The sequence below is a fragment of the Plectropomus leopardus genome, chromosome 7, assembly GCF_026936395.1.
Source record: "Plectropomus leopardus strain MGB_pleo_1.0 chromosome 7, ASM2693639v1, whole genome shotgun sequence".
NCBI lineage: Eukaryota > Metazoa > Chordata > Actinopteri > Perciformes > Serranidae > Plectropomus > Plectropomus leopardus.
This window is the reverse complement of record NC_142182.1, coordinates 12820898-12839851: the sequence shown is the minus strand read 5'-3', so window position 1 is coordinate 12839851 and position 18954 is coordinate 12820898. Positions and strand designations below refer to the sequence as shown.

At 42.5% G+C, this 18954-nt stretch overlaps 1 protein-coding gene across 2 annotated transcripts; it reads right to left on the bottom strand.

Moving 5' to 3' along the window:
• Positions 1–693: 693 nt before the first annotated feature.
• Positions 694–16530, bottom strand: man2a2 (mannosidase, alpha, class 2A, member 2). 2 transcript variants are annotated; one of them, XM_088079969.1, is made up of 24 exons: positions 16390–16530; positions 14284–15197; positions 13597–13854; positions 13318–13462; positions 11915–12086; positions 11562–11689; positions 11034–11207; positions 10396–10582; positions 8715–8892; positions 8188–8390; positions 7547–7729; positions 7200–7314; positions 7011–7081; positions 6741–6906; positions 5462–5698; positions 5093–5215; positions 4678–4792; positions 4238–4371; positions 3318–3459; positions 2826–2959; positions 2498–2575; positions 1751–1945; positions 1527–1640; positions 694–962 (listed from the first exon to the last, which is right to left on the bottom strand). In XM_088079969.1, the coding sequence occupies exons 2-24, from the start codon at positions 14413–14415 to the stop codon at positions 810–812; spliced, it is 3537 nt and encodes a 1178-aa protein (XP_087936095.1). In that variant the 5' UTR covers positions 14416–15197; positions 16390–16530; the 3' UTR covers positions 694–809. The 2 variants fall into 2 exon arrangements, with proteins under 2 accessions (XP_087936095.1, XP_042351780.1); XM_042495846.2 differs by lacking the exon at positions 2498–2575 and having other exon boundaries at positions 16390–16529.
• Positions 16531–18954: the final 2424 nt, after the last annotated feature.

Below are 18954 nucleotides of genomic sequence, written 5' to 3'. Positions count from 1 at the left end.
ACAAGGAAAATCAGCGAACAGAAGGTAAACAGTCATCAGATATGATTAATGATCACACAGTTATCGGCGGTGGCCGAAGTGGGACACTTGGACTCAGACATACGATAGCTTAAAGAGCCGCAGCTTGGGTCTCCTCGCGAGCTGAGATGGAAGAGACCACACATTCTCTTTGCTGCATTCGAGTCTGTCGAACAAAAAAAAAAATTTAAAAAAATTGACTGACAAGTACAAAAACAAATGATGTGTCTTCTTCATTGCATACATTAAAAAAAAAATTATAAACCCATACACCAAATAAAGCTTTGTAAATTGCACTCTTGATGTGGCACGAGTCCCAGCCGCCCCCGTCCTCCTCCCCTCATTTGGGATATTTACATTCAGTAGTTCAGTCCAGGATGGAGCAAAGATAGAAAACGACGAGTTCTTACAAAGCAGAACTAAATGAGATTTCATTTTTTTTTCGATTACAGAGACAAACAGACACCCGGCTGTATCTGATGAGTGATTCTGGCAGTCCGTCCTGGTTCGGAACAGCTGCGAGTTCACCGGGGTTTAGCTGCTCTCGGAGACGTCCACAGTAACAGCCATCGCCTGCCCCCTGCTGTGCAGTCAGTCCCGTTACAGTGGAACCTTCCTCTCCGAGCTTCAGCGTTTGTGGTTCTGCTTGACAAAACAGAGACACTCAGACCCCCACCCCACCCCCACCCCCCTCTGCTGTTGGTCTGTAGCCGGCATGGGCCTGGTTCTTTATGGTTCTTGGTCCAAGGAGTCTGGTGGGTTTTTGTTGCCTCTTTTTGTCCGGACGGCTCTTAGCGCAGTTTGAGCTTGAAGGCGGAGATCTCCATGGGATCCAGGCTGATGGTGGAGTCGTTGGCCAGGGGCGTGCTGGAGTGCATCAGGGTCAGGGACATGGGCTGCAGCAGCTGCAGGTCCAGGTTCTTAAACAGCCCCGATACGCTCAGCTGGAGAGAGAGAGAGAGAGGCGGGGAGGCAGAGAGCGTTAGAAAGTTAACAAGCTAGTGCAAATGAGAATTCAGGAAATTTCAAGCTTAGCTTCCAGCCAAAAGAGAACAAATCCAATGGTGGAACAAGTATTCAGATCATTTCCTTCAGTAAACACTTTCAAAAGACTCCATTACAAGTAAAATCCTGTTTTGAGAGTTAAGTTTCACTTAATTTAAAGTACAGGGTACGAGGTAGATAAGTATTACAATCATGTACAAGGTACATCAGCATTAGCAGCAACAAACACTTAAAATAACAGTAAAAGTACTTATTCGTTCACGAAGAATGGCGTCTGACAGAGTTATTATTGTATAATTAGATTTTCATTATAGGTGCATTAATATTTAAGTAGCACTTAAACGTTCAAAGCAGAGCTAACTCGAACTGCTTTATGCAACCTGTAATAAATCATGTTTTGTTTTTTTATTTTGTATACGTAGTGTGTGTGTGTGTGTGTGTGTGTGTGTGTGTGTGTGTGTGTGTGTGTGTGTGTGTGTGTGTGTGTGTGTTTCGACCCCGACCTGTCCTTGTGTGGTGGTGCAGTTGAAGCCCAGGTTCTGAGCCTCGAGGCCACAGTCCAGCGCCAAACGGTGAAGAATCATGGCCGTGTACGGAGATGGAGTGCTGGCGTCCTGCTGCTCACACAGGAGACACATGTCAATTTCAAAGACACTTTCACACAGAATATCTTAAACCAAAATAAGTTTTTGGGTTGTTGTTTTTTTGTCAGTGTTTGTCTCGTCACCTGGGCCTGGATGCTGCGCAGGTTCAGCAGGTGGAAGTCGCAGGGCAGGAGGGACTTGAGAGGGGCGAAGGTTTGCAGAGGAGGGATGCCGCGTCTTTTGGGCAGGACGGGCAGCGCCAACACCTCGTGGTTCAAGAAGGAGTTGGTCGTGTGACTAAGTATAGACGGGAAACTGGTTGTTGCACTGTCCATCATCTGGAAGAGGGCGGAGACAGATTTAGGACACACAAGTTAAGTGACAGCATAACTACTACAAAAGCAATGACTCATCTCTGGAGCCGCTCTCGTGCTATCACTGCACTACATGAGGAATAGGCTCTGACTAAGTCTGCGTCAGAGCACAGGGTATATTTCTAACTCTAGTCCAGACAGACACAGTGCTGATCGATCTATATTGAGTTTGTTACCGCGACAGCATTGGTCATTTTTAAATTAAGAGCATTACAGTGTTTCAAACCCGACGTTTGATGTTTTGTGGCAGGCGGGAGCAACTTCATCCCGAGACCATCAGCAGTTTTACCACAGAGCTGGATGATAAAACTGCAACCAATGCTTTCCATTCTCTGCCAATGTGTATTCATTTACTTGATAAATGATATAATTTGTTACATTCAATGGCGCTGTCGTAAAGATGGACCGGTTTGGCTACGGCTATGAGGTGCAAGGAAGCAAAAAATAAAGAGGAGCTACAGCATAGACTATGATGTGGGCTAACAAGCATCTTCGCTGTTGCCGAGGCAACATTACCTCTTGAACTCGGTCACTCAAGATTTTGGAGAGGAAAGAATGAAACAAGGAGGAGAGTTTGGCAAAGAGGCCGCCATGCTGAAGGTAATGGAGTGGAAAAACAAAAGGAAACAATGTTAGAGTGTGGAGAGGAGAAGAGAAAGACAGATGGGGCGGTAATGAGTACTGACAAAAGATATGAACAAAGGTGTTAATGAACACAGAGTGAAGGACATAACACTGTTACACTGCACGGATCTTTTAGAGAGTAATTCAGCATCCCAGAGTCGGATGTGGTGTGCTGCAATTTCAAAAGCGCAATAACCGCCCTCTCTGTCATCTTGCTGACCTTATTGCCCGTGGACCGCCTCTCCAGCAGCAGTCGGAAGCGGTTGGCCGTCTTCTTGTTGTCCTTCAGGCCCTGACCCAGCCCACGGTTATCATCCTGCATCAGCCGCCGGTCCATAATCACTTCAAGCTGGCCTGAGGGAGAAGGAGGAGGAGCAAGGATGGCAGCTATAACACAAAGCCTACGTATTGAACTTTCAGACATCAGTCGATAAAGACAAACACTTTGAGCCATTCGTCATTTTACAAACGCCTCCATTATTCGCATAACGATGATAAAAGGATTAGCTCGGTGCATTAACGTGAGAGCATGAACTGTTTTGCTCTCTGACAAGCTCTCGAGGGACAAGAGGCCGAGATAAGTGCTTCAGTATTGTTCCATACAGAGCCAGAGACGGCAAACAAAGAAAAAGAGTTTCAGGGGTAACTTTCATTAAAAACCGAAATGAAGAAAAATGACATCATATCAAATAAAGAGTAATAAAATACAGACCGCTCTCCAGGCTGGTGACACCCAGGGACTGAGCTGTGTGCAGTGTGAGGCGGTGATGGCTGTCCTGGATGTACGCCTGGCTGGGCATGGGGTAAAAGTTGGCCTGCAGGGGAAGCTTTAGGTAGCGGCGACGAGGCTGCATCTACAAGAAGAGATCAAACTCAAAATGATGAAATATGTCAAACTTAAGGGAGAATGTGAGGTTTTCAGATCAGGGATAGTTAGCTTAAGAGGTGAATGCCTTTTAGTTTCAAGGCAGTTATCAACTAATCACCCTCCTGATAATCAGATATATATGTTGTTATATTCTGACAGTAAACAAATATATATACGGCTGTACAAATGAATGTCAATCTAATTGAATTCTGCTGTTCAATACAAGTATTCGACTATTTGCTGTTGTTTTTCCATGTTGAGTTTAAGAGTTTGGACGGAGCTCAGCGGGACATTCAGTGTGACATTCTTGTAATATAATAAACAAGCCAACTTAGCCCTCAAAGCTACTGCGTGGTAACGGTGCTAACAACAGATCTGAAATGTGCAACATTTTGTTGCCGACACTAGTTATCAAACAAAAGCCAGAGAATTCGTTGCCTTGAGTCACTTTGAGCTGTAAATTCACCACCTCCAAGCAGAAGGCAGAAGATAATGTTATCTCAGCACTTGACCGGACAAAGCTTCTTTTCCTCCGAGCAGCTTCCTCTGTCTCATTCCCTCACCCTCAGTCTGTGTCTGCAGCTGCCCTGAGAGCGGCGTGAGGACGAGGAGCGCCATCTCTGCAGCGACAGCTACACTGCACACTGACTGGCAAAAAGAAATTTAAAAAACTACTGCTTGATGTGAAAAATCTCCGACCTTCAACCTTCAGGGGGCAGTAGAAATAAAGCTGCATATTCTTTATTGCTGAGGGAGGGACTGACCTGAAAACCATTGAGATCTGTGTAGAAGGCGTCTCCACTCTGGATGTCAGTGACCAGCCGCATCGCCAGCTCCTTATTGGTCTGATCTCTGATGTCCACCATGGTTGTGATGTCTATAGACAACCCGTCCACCCCTGAAAACACAAAACCATTAAGAACCAAGAACAGGACACAGAAGGAAATTAATGGAAAAAATGTGCTCTATAAATGCTACTTTACTTTATAAATGCTACTTTTAGACAACATTTAGGCTGCTTAAAGTAAAAACTAGACAGCTTTCTGGGGGGAAAAAAGTACCTAATTAAATTAGAAACTGTCATTTTGTCAAACATGTTGGACCTGGTTGTATTTCACCATCTGGTGCGCTTAGCTAAACATAAAAAAGCTTTAGCGAAGGCCATTTGAGCTGATTCCATTGTGCAGTTTTGTTTGATTATTACCTGGCACATTGTGTATGCGAATGGTCTGCTGAAAATGCTGGTAGTGTGCCACCACCTCCGAGAACAGAGGCCCCTCCACCACGCGCACCACAGGTGGCTCTTTCTGGTTGTATGGCTGAAAGCAGGAAGCAGCAAAGTGTAATTATGAAAAGAATTTGTGCTAAAAATGGGACAGGAAAGACAAGAAACAGAAAAGCCAAAGGAGCAACCAGCAGAATGAGTGACTAGATACAGTATGGCAGCTGAGCCCTTATACTCTGTTGTCTTTAAGTCATGAAAAGATGAAGCAGCACCCAGTCTGTCTACCTTCCTGCCCGGAGCACCCCGCCATGATACAATGACACAATACACAAGAGACTCTATCAAAGCTTTTTTTTTAGAGGTAACATCTGAGATGCAACAACTGAGAGAATACCTTTGCTTTTCCATCAGGCAGAAAGAGGTAAGCTCCACTTTTGTCTTTAGAGGGACGGGTGCCGTAGACCATGAACTGCATCTGAACCTTCACTTCCTGAGGATCATCCTTGCGCTTGATGCTCTGCAGATGAAGAAAAAAGCCACAAAGAGAGCCCAGAATAATAAAAAAGAATTAGAAAAGAGATGAAAGGATGTTTGAGTAGCAACAAGACATGCCCTGTTCACTTTGATCAAACAGGCAGGGTTTGTTGGGAAATCAAGCTCATGGCTTTTTTTTTCTCCAAAAAGATCAAAGTTAAGTAACACACGAGCAAATCCTTGATTTAGAGATAAAGTCAACTTGTGTAAGAGCTGATAAAACACTCACCTCCAGCAGGCCGGTGGTCCCCGAGAAGCCCAGCGTGAGAGACTGGCTGCTGATGTAGAAGGTTTGAGGGTCGGACTGCTGGGAGCGGACAGGAAGCGGGTCAGCGGCTCGAGCGGTGACGCCCCGACCAGAAAGCCTGAGCAGGGTGTCAGAGCGGAGCGTCATGGGCGAGTCGGGAGAGTCGTAAAGATGGAACACAGCCAGGCCCAGCGGCGGCAGACGGACCATGAATGTTGCCTGGATGGAAAGTGGATATAAATAAATAAGGCCTTCATATGCTCAAAATTTAAAAAATAAATAAAAAAGAAACACAAAACGCTTAATGTTTTACGGTGCTGGCCTCATTTTCATTGTTAATCTGAGCGGCGAGTGTTGACCACCAGCCATTCATTAAAAGTTAAAAGCATTTCAACATTAGCAACAGTGTGCTGTAATTAAAATGAGATGAGAGGTGGTGTTAATGAGACTGTTTGTAATTCTCCGCTACATATAAATTCACTGCTTTCTGTGGGTGGAAAATGTATTTGGGCACAATAAATGAATCTACGGAGATGTGGTAAGGCAAATGGGATGGGTTTCCTTTACTACCGCAGATTCAATTTGCATCATGAGCTGCTTCAACGGATGTGTTTGTTTTGAGAGGTAAATGAAACACATCTGTTCCAGTGCCTGTTTGCAGGTAGATATCAAAGGAAAGAGGTGAAAACTACCGTCTCGGCCATTTTTATTAAAAAATCTATTCTGTTTTGCATTTTTTTCTATTTTATTTTTACATTACATTACATACATTCTTTTGGCAAATGCTTCTGTTTAAAAGAAGTTACAATTTCCATCTAGATATACACACACACACACTCTGGTTCCCTCTCTGGGATTTATTTTAGCCGCTTGTGTCATCAGACAAGAGGTGATAATGGTACATAGGAACAGTCAAAAGAGTATTTCTCTGATTAAGCATTGCTCTCCTATAATGTTGTTTAACTCACGGAGGACAAAATTGATGCAGCAGAATCAGAGATATCATCTTTTGTAAACTCTTGTCATTCTTCTTTCTTGTCAAAACCTGGTGCCTACATTACCCACAATACAGCTGCTAAAGTTTGCACTTTAAACATGTGCCTGCAGCGAGGAATATCTTTACAGTCTATTTTCCATAAACCCAAAGGAGACCAATAAGAGATCCGGTGTAGAAAATGATGCACAGACACGCTGCTGTGTTCGTGGCATGCCAATTTCACTATTGAAAAACCAGCAGTGCTGAATAAATGTAATCTCTTACCTCAAATACCTCTGCACTCATTTGACTAGCAGAGCTCCACTGAGCACTCAGCTGCACAGGGAGTGTCTGTCCATCCTCAGTGAGCACCCGCACTTTTACTGTGTTGACCAACACAGTCACCACACACAAACGTTCCTGCTCGATGGGGTTAAACAGAACCAGGTACCTGGTGGAGAGACAGGAAAAAGCAATCACAAGCACAGGATGAGTGAGGAGTGGCTGAGGCAGGAGGCAGAGGAGATGAAAGATGCCGGGGGATGCAGATAATACCTCGGCCCTGCTGGGTCCAGCTCGATTAAAGTGCGCTGAGGCAGAGAGTCCTGGGTAGCTCGCCTGTCATCCTACAAAATGAAGTATATGACACAGAAGACACAATGAGAAACCTGAACATTTTGTTCCTTCTGTAATTATTCAGAATATTATACAGAGGAGAAAGCGTGCCTCCATGTTTCCTCTTACCGTCTCCAGGAAGGGCTCCGTCTGGTAAAAGCGATAAAACTCTTTGTTTTTCATCACCAGGAAATGAGCAGCATTGATGATTACTCTCTTCAGGCCGATGAGTGAACGCAGTAATCTAGGGAGGAGGGAGAAGAATCAATGGCTGACTGCAGCAGTCACAGCAGACGGCTTGTTATTTTGCTTCAAAGTATTGAACGGGCGAGTATAAAATAGCGACAGAGACGGAGCATTAAAATGAGGAGGCACAGTTATTCTGTTTCATACAAACTGCGTTCTTTGGTTGTTTTTTTTTCCCAATTCAATCTATCAGATCAACAGTGTTTCTTTCTAAACCCTTAGATCCTTACCTGGTGCCGTAGTCTGTGACAACGTTCTCTTTCGCAGTGCCGGTGATGGCATCGTGATGTTGAAAGAGGCCAACAGAACGCCTCGCATCGACTAGCAGGGCATAATCCGTGACCGGGTAGCGCCCCTCCATGCCTGCATGCCGAGCGTTAGCGACCGCCAGGCTGTAGAGGATCTCTGCCCCCCTAAAGGACATTAACAAATGGTTAGCACTGACTAACCCTTTAGTAGCTTTGATGATGAAAGTCACTAAGGAGTGAGCCATCTCACTTCTTTTCATCTCTGTTGAGCTCTTTGATGCCCGCTGATATATATATAAATTTGTATAGAGATAAGTCAAAACTGACTTCATGCAAGCTGATTTCTAACCCACTTGCCTGACCTTGCAAGTCAAAGAAAAAAAGTTGAACTTTGTCCATTCCTATGTTTTGATTTGCATGGTGCCTTTAATTTGTATGCAGGATCTAGCAGGTACATGTATGTCCTCAACCTTGTTCATAACACATACATCTTGTTTGCAATGCAAATAAAACAAAACAAAGGCCCTGTTGTTGAACTCCAAAAGTGCAACATTATCATAAATATGCCTCAGGTTGTGGGTGTCAGTAACAGTGATGACTGATTAAATTTAAATCAGCCTCACCTGAGGTGTGACTCTATCACCCGGTCCAGGCTCTTGTAAAAGGGCCGAGATGTAAAATAGCCAGTCCAGTAGTGGTCCTCTCGGTCTGCATAGGCAAAGAAATCTCCACTAAGCACAGGAAAGTCTGCAGGTCTGGATCCCGGGGCCACTCCATTTGCTTTGTACACAGCATTGAAGTAGTCTGAGAGAGTCCCAAACTGAGCCTGGAGGATCAGCCAGACAGATGACACATCTTGTTAAAAAAAAAAATAGTTTACTCAAACACAGCGGTACGGGGAAAAGGAGAAATTTCTCATTACAATGCATGCGCCTTTTATCTAACATGGCATCATCTGAAGCAAACATTGAGTCGTGACAGATTCTTTGTTCTGTCAGCAAGTTAAAATACCACTGCATGATTCATTATCACAAGAAAGGTTGTACAGTGGGATACGCTGCACGCCGAGAAGCACAAAAACAATGAAAAAGATGCAAAAAGCTAATATTTGGCAACACTGTTTGTGACAGTTGACAAATCCTTTTCTCACTTGTACGTGCATCTCTGGGTGAGAATTCATGTAGTCAAACAGCTTCTGGTAGTTGATGTACTGCTGATCCCACTCCAGCGCCTTGTCGTAGCGGAAATCATCTCCCAAAGGGACGAGAAGGACCTTGCTGCGGTAGAGCTTGGACTTTTTGCGGTACTGATCCAGGAGCAGTTGTGCCCTAATTAAAAAAAGAGAAAGAGATAAAGAGGAGAAATGAAAAACTGAGGGGACACATTTTTTGGCATCCAAACTGCCCTGATTTGCATCAGCCAGTTTTGTACAAAATCACTATGACCTTGGAGAGAGGAGGATCAAATTAGCCCCGGGGGTGTTTTCCATTAGCCACATGTCCTCTGGAAAGTTCTGGAAAGACTATCTGCAGTTCGGGTCTGTCTCCCACCGTTCATCCACCCTCTCTGGCTGTTGTCATTGGCGCAAGTTCAAGTTTTGTTTATTTGTAAGAGACCAGTCCAGATAAGAGTTTTGCAACAGCAGTGAACAATCTGCTGAAAACATGTGTATTTAAAATACACAAAGAACAAACATTTTTGAGAAGGATCCCTTAACTGAGGTTATTTAAGACCAGAAGCAAAATATGACTGATCAGAACATTTTACAGTTTGGTGAGCAAGCAGTGAGATGGAAACACTGCTTCTTAATTTAAAACATTAAAACACAAGTTTTGCATTTCTGTGTTTCATTATATCAAGGGCCAATAGGTACATCGCAGCTGTAACTATCCACTATTTCATCGACTAATCTACCTATTATTTTCATAATTTATCCATATACAATGTCAGAAAATAGTGAACTAAAGCCCTACCTGGTGTATACAAATGACTTACCATGTCATTGCACTATCACATGAGAAAAAGAAAACCAGTAATTCATTACCTTAACGGAAATGGGACAACAAAATTTGGCATTTTTACCGACTGATAGACCTAAATGATTCAGAAAACATCACTAATAAACTAATCAGCTCTACTTTCAACGCTAATAAACTAGTTTTTCCGCCAATATTATTGCATATATGTAGGTTTTTAAGACAATACACTCATTTCCCATTTAAAGTAGGCCAGTTTGTTTGGTTTTTTTTTTTTATGTTTTTACTGGTGTTTCATATTCAACATCACAAATGCACCAGACAACAGGGTGAGTAAACAATAGAAAGCAGCATGGAAGCCAGTGAAAATGTCACAATGGTGACTTTTTTAATACATCTGTTACTTATTTAGTGTCTTTCTCAAACTCGGTGCTGACTAATTTGTTAGATGTTCCAGCACTGCTTGGACGGAGATGGACAGAATTTGTGGTTGAGATGAAAAAGAGTCACAAAGGTGAGCAACGTCACACCAGAAAAAGGGGTGAAAATTAGCACGTCCACCCAGGTGTCATCTTTTGGTGTCGTGACTACTGCGGTCAATTGTAACCTTTCCAACTAAAAACAAAACCTAGATGTTAGTGGATTTTTGTCCAGTAGGAAAGAGGCTATTTACACCAATAATGATATATCTGCAATAATCATAATTCCTCTGATATATCAGCATAGCCTATATATATATGTCTAGCTAGGCATCCTAAAATTTGTTCTGAGACAAAGTCAAAATAGATCTAAAGTTGCCTCTTCCATCCTGTAACTCACCCAAAGCAAGAAACAACTTAACCCCACATGTCTCACCTCTCTGCTACATTGGCCTCAACTATAGTCTTTGGTGGCACTTTCCAGGGACAGTTTATCCGACCACCTGGTAACCTCTTGAAGTCAAACTGGCAGCAGATCTTCGGGTCGGGCCCGCAGGTGTGAGGCACGTCGTAGCTGTAGAACGGCATCATGTGGCAAAACATGTCTGTGTTCGTTCCAGTGTCTGTGGGAGCAATGAGTAAAAGTCAAAACATCGGCTTAAGAGACATCTGGCAGCCTCAAAAGACCAGAATCAAAAACACTATTAAGTTCTGCTCTGAGTGACAGTGGTATTTGTGATCATAGACACCAGAGCCCATAAAAAGTCAATCCGTATGAAGCAGCAGAAATGAAATCCTCAAAAGAACTGAGTATCACAAATTGATAATATCTAACAGTGTAATATCAGAGGATTTTTCCATGAAGAACAAACGGACAGTAAATCTTCAGCAGATGTCCAATTCATTAAGAAATAATAGCGAAGATAGGGCTACTGAGGCTATTACGCACTGGTTGTTCCTTCAAAACGTTTCTCTCTTTCAAAGGCCATGACAAGTGGCATGACTCATTCTGCAATAAGCTTAATAAAGATAAGCACATGAATCAGATGACATCGCTGGCTGCGGTCCACTCACCCCAGGCTTGCCTCCACATAAACTCCAGGCTGCGGGTGGAGGCAAAGTGTTTTTTGATTGAGTAGTGGACCCTCTGGATGAGCATGCTGGTCAGGTTGGCCCTCTTTAGCAGATAGGGCATGGTAGCACTGTGACCGAAAGGGTCTACCGCCCACCCGCTGCGAGGAGTTATACCTATGACGGTGAGCAGAGAGCAAGTAGTTCAGGTTTATGCTCAGATAAAGGAAGCAATGGATCTTTTAGAAAATCATTCTCCTCAGCGGGGAGCAGTGAATGTGGCACAAAGTATTTCATCTCCCACCGAGCGAGAGGCTTCACCTGCTGCATGTGGGATGACAAGCTCAGAATTTACCATCAATCCTTGAGGGAACTGGTATCATTTTGACTTTTAAATGTAGCGAAAAGAATTGGGATGTTGGCAAGAAGCCTAAAACCTCACAGAAAGAAGCTGAGCATCTTACACATTTAAGCACCATGCATCAAAATATGAAGGAGAAAAAAATACAGGACACATTTTTGTTTGTGTACCTAGATTTCTCTCCAGCCACTGATGCCCTTCGATCAGCTGATCTATCATGGCAAAGTAGTGAACGTTGGCTTCATCAGTCATAACCCAGCCTCCTGTGACAATCTCTAGCTGCCCTCCAAGGATCAATCTGTTGAACAGAGAGGATTAAGAAAGTGAGGTGAGGATAATCCGACTCTCAAAGAGTTACATTAACCAGATAAGCTATTTTTAGAGCACCCCAGTTATCCTTAAGATACTATCCAGTGTGTAAAATACTCTACGTAAAGCTTTAAGGCATCAAATAAAACTCGACTAATTGTCAGAGTTAGGCGTTTAAATTAAAATCTGTGTGCTTCTCTAAGCTGTGACTCACTTCCGCATCGCCTCCTGCTTTTGTACGTCTGCGTTCTCCCACCACTTGGAGAAGAATGAAATCTCGGACCAGATGAACTTCCTGCGAGGATCCTCAGCCAGCTTCACCACCATGTTGTTTAAAATATGTTGCGTCTGGTCTGTGAAGTACTTGTCAAAAGTCTTGATCCAACCTAACAAGACAAGAAGATAAAAATGAGCAATTTGCACAACAGTTGGCAAACAGACTGCCCGCTACAAATTGGACTCTCTACAACAATACACCTCGACAAACACCACCACCATCCCTTTGTGTTGCCGGCCAATACAAGAGACAAAAAAAACAGGGCAGGTAAGAGACTCAACGCTGTGGAAAAAGTGCTGCAGCAGATCAAAAATAAAACTCATATTTTATTCAAGTTGAGCTGTTCCCCTCAGAAAGCTATTTAGCAGAGTGGTTTCAAAGACTAAAAAGCACTTTCTGTACACTTTTTGTGTGCGATAGTGTAGAATACCACAGCCTATAAATATTCTGTCAAATATGTATCTCGCATATGGCAGTCTAATACATTTCATAGAGATCAAAGTTCCACATCATGCTGCAGTTATGCAGACTCATACGTTAGTAATGCAGCTGAAATGGTGATAGTTAAGAGCTTAAAGTCAGTTGTGGGGGACATGACTATTTGCTGCAGTCTTTTAAACATTGAGTAACTCATTGTTTGAGCTGCTTACAAGCAGTTGACTAAAACCCTTAAAACCTTCTTTGCATTTAGTGAAATGAGCCTATTAACATTAAACCGGCTTTCACGTGCTTTCAGCGTGAGCTGACAAAAAGGTTTCTAGTTGCAAAACTCCCCCACCGTCTATTCACCCTGAACACTGAATGCTGCGCACGAGACAATACAGAAAACTTTGCAGTAGAGTTTAATCAAATGCAGCTCCGAATGAAGCCCAGTCCCACTATTGATGGACAGAATTTGCAGGTCTCTGCAGCCTGTCAACATATCAATAACTGTCAAGTTAGCAAGCATGTGGCAGGCTGGTAAACAAGTTTAATGGAAATGTCAGTCTGAAATAAAATCTCGGCCAATTCAACCTATAAATAGGCAGAGCTTTCCGATGCCAATAGCTTTCTAATTCCATTGTTTGTGGCTAAGCCCTCAATCGTGTCAGCATTATGCTAATAACAATGAGAATAAATGAATCAAATTTTGAATGATTTCTGCATCCCTATCACAGCTCCCCCACTCAGGTAAGGCCTCACAGGAGTTGGCTTTGCTGTAAGACAATTTTCAGTGTTACTACATGCTCAAATCTGCGTCTTTAGATGCAGTTTAATCGGATAGACGATTAGACAAGCACTGTCACATTTGCAGTTTTCAACAAGGTTTTGCTGTGTTGTGTCATGCCCTCTCAATTCACCTGGATCATTGTGGGAGTGGGGGACCACAAACACTTGCAGCGGTTCATTGTCCCACTCATCAGCTTCATAAGTAATGTCAAAGCCCTGCTTCCACACGCCGCCATCAGGGTTGTCAAACTTGAGGATGGAGTACACATCCAGCATCTGAATGGAAACACAAATTTGCTCAGCAGACACCACCACATAAATAAGTATGCGATAGCATCTAAAATACTGCAGTGGTAAAAACATTTTGGCCAATCAGCCGCTCTACGTGGAAAATGTAATAGCAAGCTCACCTGAACATCTGCTTGACCATGGCTGCCTAAAGCGGGTTGGCAATCTTGGGGCTTGACGGCGAGAAAAGTGGGACGGCCATCAAAGGGTAGGACCCAGGAACCATTGGCACTTCTAAATGGCAGGTGGCCGCTGGGAGACACAGCTCCTGTGTCTGTGAGCTCCATCACAGAGTCCTTTATGTGGCTGATGATTTGGTGGTTTTCCTCCAGGAGCTGCTCCAGCTGCTCTATCCGGTTCTGGAGAACTGAGATTTGGCTCTAAAAGCACACATGAAAATCATACATCACACAGATGTATAAAATCATAAAACATCTGTTGACCAAACCCACATTCTTCTTCTCTGTCACACTGAACAAATTTTGAGTTTCATACTAGGAAATTAGACCATGTGCAATGAAAAATCTTTTGATTCAGATTATGTCATAAATAGCAATTTGAGCTCTATTAGCACTAAAGATATCATCAGTAGGTACATGATTGAACATGTCTATTTAAGTTTGAATATAAAAAAAGAATACATATTTAGCAAATGTTACAGGATGAAACAATTTAAAATAGTGTTTTTCTGCTTTTATCTGACATCTGGTGTATCACAACAAAACACGCACAACGAAGTACAACAAAAATAACTGCAGAAAAGGGTTTTCACAGATGACATGCACCACCACTACAGCAATGATTCTTACCCGTGGAAAGTTCCCGCCATTCTGTCGCCTTGCAGGATCATGTTGGACTCGATCCAACATTAGATACAGCGAGAACACAGCCACACAGAATATGGCCCCTCCACACACTGTCACCTGTTTCCTCAACTTCATCCTCCTGTGGAGCGGTCCTCTTTCCGGGGTTTCAATTCAAAAAATGACCTTGACTGATTTTTTTTCCAGGACAGAGGAAAAAAAAGTCCTTGAAAAGCAGAATGCAATCCTTCACAGTGCAGAAAAAACTGATGGAAAGTAACCAGCTACACCAGTGTTAATGGTTCAGTTCCACTCCTGCGATGCCTCCAGCCTCCACTCACCATACTGGTGACCACAGCGAAGGGGGCTACAGCAGTGGACAAGGGGACTAAATCAGCAATAGCTGGCAAGCAGTCTGTCAGCTTTGGCCAAACCACAGCCACCGGTGGGCTCCTTCAAAGTAGCCCTTGTGCTCAACCATCCAAACCGATGAGACTGCAGGAAAAGAAAAAAACAAACGCCACACACAAGGGGCTCAAACAGGGAGCCTAGTGTCCCCGCAGCATGATGTGTGTCGCTGTGAGCCTGCTCCCCTGGTCCAGTCCCCACTCCCACAGCACAGCCTAATCCTCCAGTACAACCAGAGTCCCCTTTTGCTCAGTTGGCCTCCGGTGCCATAACAGTTTGCACTCTAGGCTGCAACAGTGCAAAGAAATAGGCTGAGAAAAAGACCAACTTGGCTTAGAGCAGCAGCTTTTTAATCAAGCCTCAACTCTGCCTGAGGCGGCTCCAGGAATTAAAATGAGACAAATGTCATTCTTCTCTCAGTAGCATAGTGACAGCATATCTACTGTGGCAGCATGGGCAGCGTGTCTGTCCTCGATCACAAGCGCCAAGTCACATCAGAGGGTCTTCTTCAGCTGTTAGAAAAAATTTAGATTAATGGAGCATGCAGAAATGTGTATTCAGCTTCCAGAGACGAACTGTCACTGACAAGAACCACAAGTGAAAAGAACTGTGTAGGAGAGTGAGAGATACTTTTTTTTGATCTGACAAGCAAAGTCAATAAGGAAAAATATCCCGTTGAGCACAGTGGCTGGCGTTTGCTCACAGCACTAATAGGTGTTCTTGTTTCCCTCTCTGTGCAAATCCAACGCCATCATAATCCGCTCGCCTCTCAGGCTGGGACTATCTAAGTATTACCACAGGGAGAGGGGATAATAACCTGGCACTTACATTTGCTTAGGCTGACTGAAAAATAGCCTCACTGTCAGTATGGAGATGATTTTTTTTTTTGAAGATCATCTGTGCCACATGATGAGTATATCCAACAAGAAAGGCTTTGTTAGTTGGGGTGCATGACAGAGATATCTGCAGCTCTAGATTTATGTGAAAACATGTAAACCACAGATCCAAAGCTGCTCACATGATGACACAAAAAATAAAATATCCTGGAATATTCACTACCCCCCTGCGCAAACTTTCAAATTCCCCTGAGCGGTATTTTTATTGACTCAATAGGAGGCACCTCTGTTAAGGTTTAACTTGGATGACTTTTAGTCAGATATCAGTGGGCTGCTAGCCAGCAACATTGCGTTACTTCAAACTTAGGAGCACTGAAATACCTGTTTTTAGACATTATCCTGTGTAAACTCAGATACACGACAGCTAGTTCCCACACGCAGCTCGTTAACTCAATAACATCATCTGCTGAACTTTAATCATCCCTTTACCAGTAACGGGATATCTCAAATATGCGGCGATACAAGCTAGCGCTAGCCACCAGATGTTTCAGTATTAAGTTAACGCAGCAGCTGGACTGGTTTGACAGCTAGCTTCGGGATCGATAATCATTACGTGTAATTTAGTGATTGACTGAGGAGAACAGCAGTCACAGCTGTCCTTCTACATCCGTGACAAGCCCGTGCTTCACGGTACGTCTAACGATACGTACGATAGCAAGTATTGGCTCTATAACATTAAGACAATACGTGGCTGATATCTTCTGGCTAACGATTCACTTTCAACCTAAACCTCGGCTAACACTCGTATGCGACCTTGGGACCCTGTGTCTTTGTGAACAAAATCGGGAAGAAAAAAAACTGACGTTACCCATCAAAGGAGAGTAATCCGGAAGAGTGTAGAGCCCAGCAGTGTGTGTGCATTTAGCTCCAGGCTGACAGATTACCAACTGAGGCTGTTAGCCTAGCAGCTAGCACCACTGAGCTGCCGCAGAGGCTTCTGGGTAGAGAGGAGCTGCGCATCAGGCTGTGATTGGCCAACAGCTTCAGCAGCTTGTATAATAAATGCACCAATATTTTTACACAGTGAGTGTCTGCAATGCAACATAAGTTCTTAAATGATTAGTGGTGGAATGTAACTAAGTACATTTACTCAAGTACTATCCCCAAGTACAAATTTCAGGTGCCTTGAGTCTTTTCTTTTCGTTTTATACTTTTACTCCACTGCATTTAGAGGGAAATATTGTACTTTTTTACTTCAACACATTGGTCTGAAAGCTTTACTCGCTGAGTGCTTTACAAATTCACATTTAAAAAAAGAAAGAAAACATAAGAAGAGTGTATGAAATGTCATTTTTTAACATATCACACTACCCAATAGATACCCAAAACCCAGTAAAAGCCAGTTGAAATTATTAGTTGATTAATCAATTGGCTGATCAACAGAAATTTAAGTGGCAACTATTATGATAAACATTTAAGTCATTTTCTTTTCTTTAAATATTTTTTATTTTTTTAATTTTTGTCTGAATTGTGTACTTTGGCAATTATTTAATAAATATTTCAGTCATTTTTTGTTCTTGTTTAGTAGTTTTGATTTTTGGAGCTGCGTTTTTGTTTTGTTTTTTAATTTTCCTGATCTGGTACTTTGGCAATTATCTTAATAGACATTTAGTCATTTTCCTCAATAGGATACCTTTAGTTTTCATACTACAGGTACATTTTCCTGATTATACTTACTTATGTTCACTCAAAAAACATTTCCAATAAAGAACTTTTACAACATACAGGAACTGAAACTGCGTTTCTCTCCATGCCCACAGTGCAAATAGTAAAAAGGCAAAAGAGAATAGAAATAAAAAACACAAAAAACTATAAATGTATATTAATTGAATAATCGGGCAATAGAAAGAAAGAAAAAGAAAATATAGACATGAGAAAGAAACACAGAACAACCATAAGGAGACACAAAATGACAAGAAAGAGATACAAAAGCAAAGTCTGTGCCTTGCTCCCATGTAGGAGAGGTGTGTCCCTTTGCATATTTGTGCTCAGGGGGCAAATTGTTTGCTCATGATTGTTGTAATACCGGTTTTTAAACCATTCACAGCAGTTCAGAGACAAAATAGGTCCAAATGATACAGGCCTACATGAATGCGTATTGAAGGGCCATGCATTTACAAAACAAATAGAACAGCGGACAGTGAGGTCTATGCATAATCCTGAATAACTGGTACATCATGCTTTATAAAACACACACTGAAAACTTCTATCACCAATTTAAAAAACTAAAGCTTTTGTAGGTTCGTTGTTTCCAGAGCAGAAATATCAGTCATGTCTGTGTGGGATGTATCTGTGATAACAGGCCACAACTGCATTTGGTTGCATCATCTGCTCCGATACACCAATCAGAGTCCAAAATAGAGGAGTCCAAAAAGAAAAGACAACTTGGGATGTTACAAAACATATGACCTGTTCAAAAATGTATTTTTTTAAAAAAATTAAGTAGGTTGTGAGTTTTGCTACCCTAAAAACAAATATATGCCTGTACAATCTCTGCCAACAAGAATGAACTTCCTCAAAAAAAAAAAGGAAAACTGTTTCCAATTTGAATTGTCAGGTTTGGCGTGTGAAGGAGACCTAAAAGTCCAGAAAATAATAGATCACATCTCATATGTTGTGCACTCTGTGGGCAATCGCAGTGGCAGTGTTAGAGTGAAAACAAATACAGTCATTTTTGGAAAATGTAAATATTTTTTGCTCTCATGCATAGTCATATTTTGGGGGTGAGCAGGGCACATGTCCCTCTTTAATATTTGCAACATGTGCATTTGTCCCACCTGAAAAAACATGACAGTTACACAATATTTTTGATAACACAGTTATCAGTTTTGATAAAATGTAAGACATTTAAACCATGACTTGATGCAGAAAATGACAAACATGTTGCATAAATAGTCACCAGAATGCAGGAAATTAAGTGTGTGAGTACATGAGACTTTTATAATGTTATTGGAGAGGGATTTCTGTGACCCCCGCAGTGGCTACCTCACTATCTCAGGCACTTGCGCACAGAAACGCCAAAGCAGTGCTGTACGTTCAGTTACTATCACTAAAGCCGAAGACCAGCCTGACTGCAGGTGAACACCACTGTGCATGTCAACGACACCTGAGATGCCAACGTGGAAAAGATAATGAAGCTTTGCATGCCAGTCACATGCTCTTTTGATGGATCATTCAGGAACACTTTATGTGTTCATGGAAACAAGAGCTTAACTGGTATTTAAATAATTAATTGACAGATTGTGTAGGACATGACCGGAACAGATGGTATTGTTTTGGATTTGCTCTAGTCACCAGAGGCCGATAACCTTTCATGGGATCAACAAAACTGTTCAAAATTCTGTGTATGATCGAAGTGCATAAGAGTTTTATT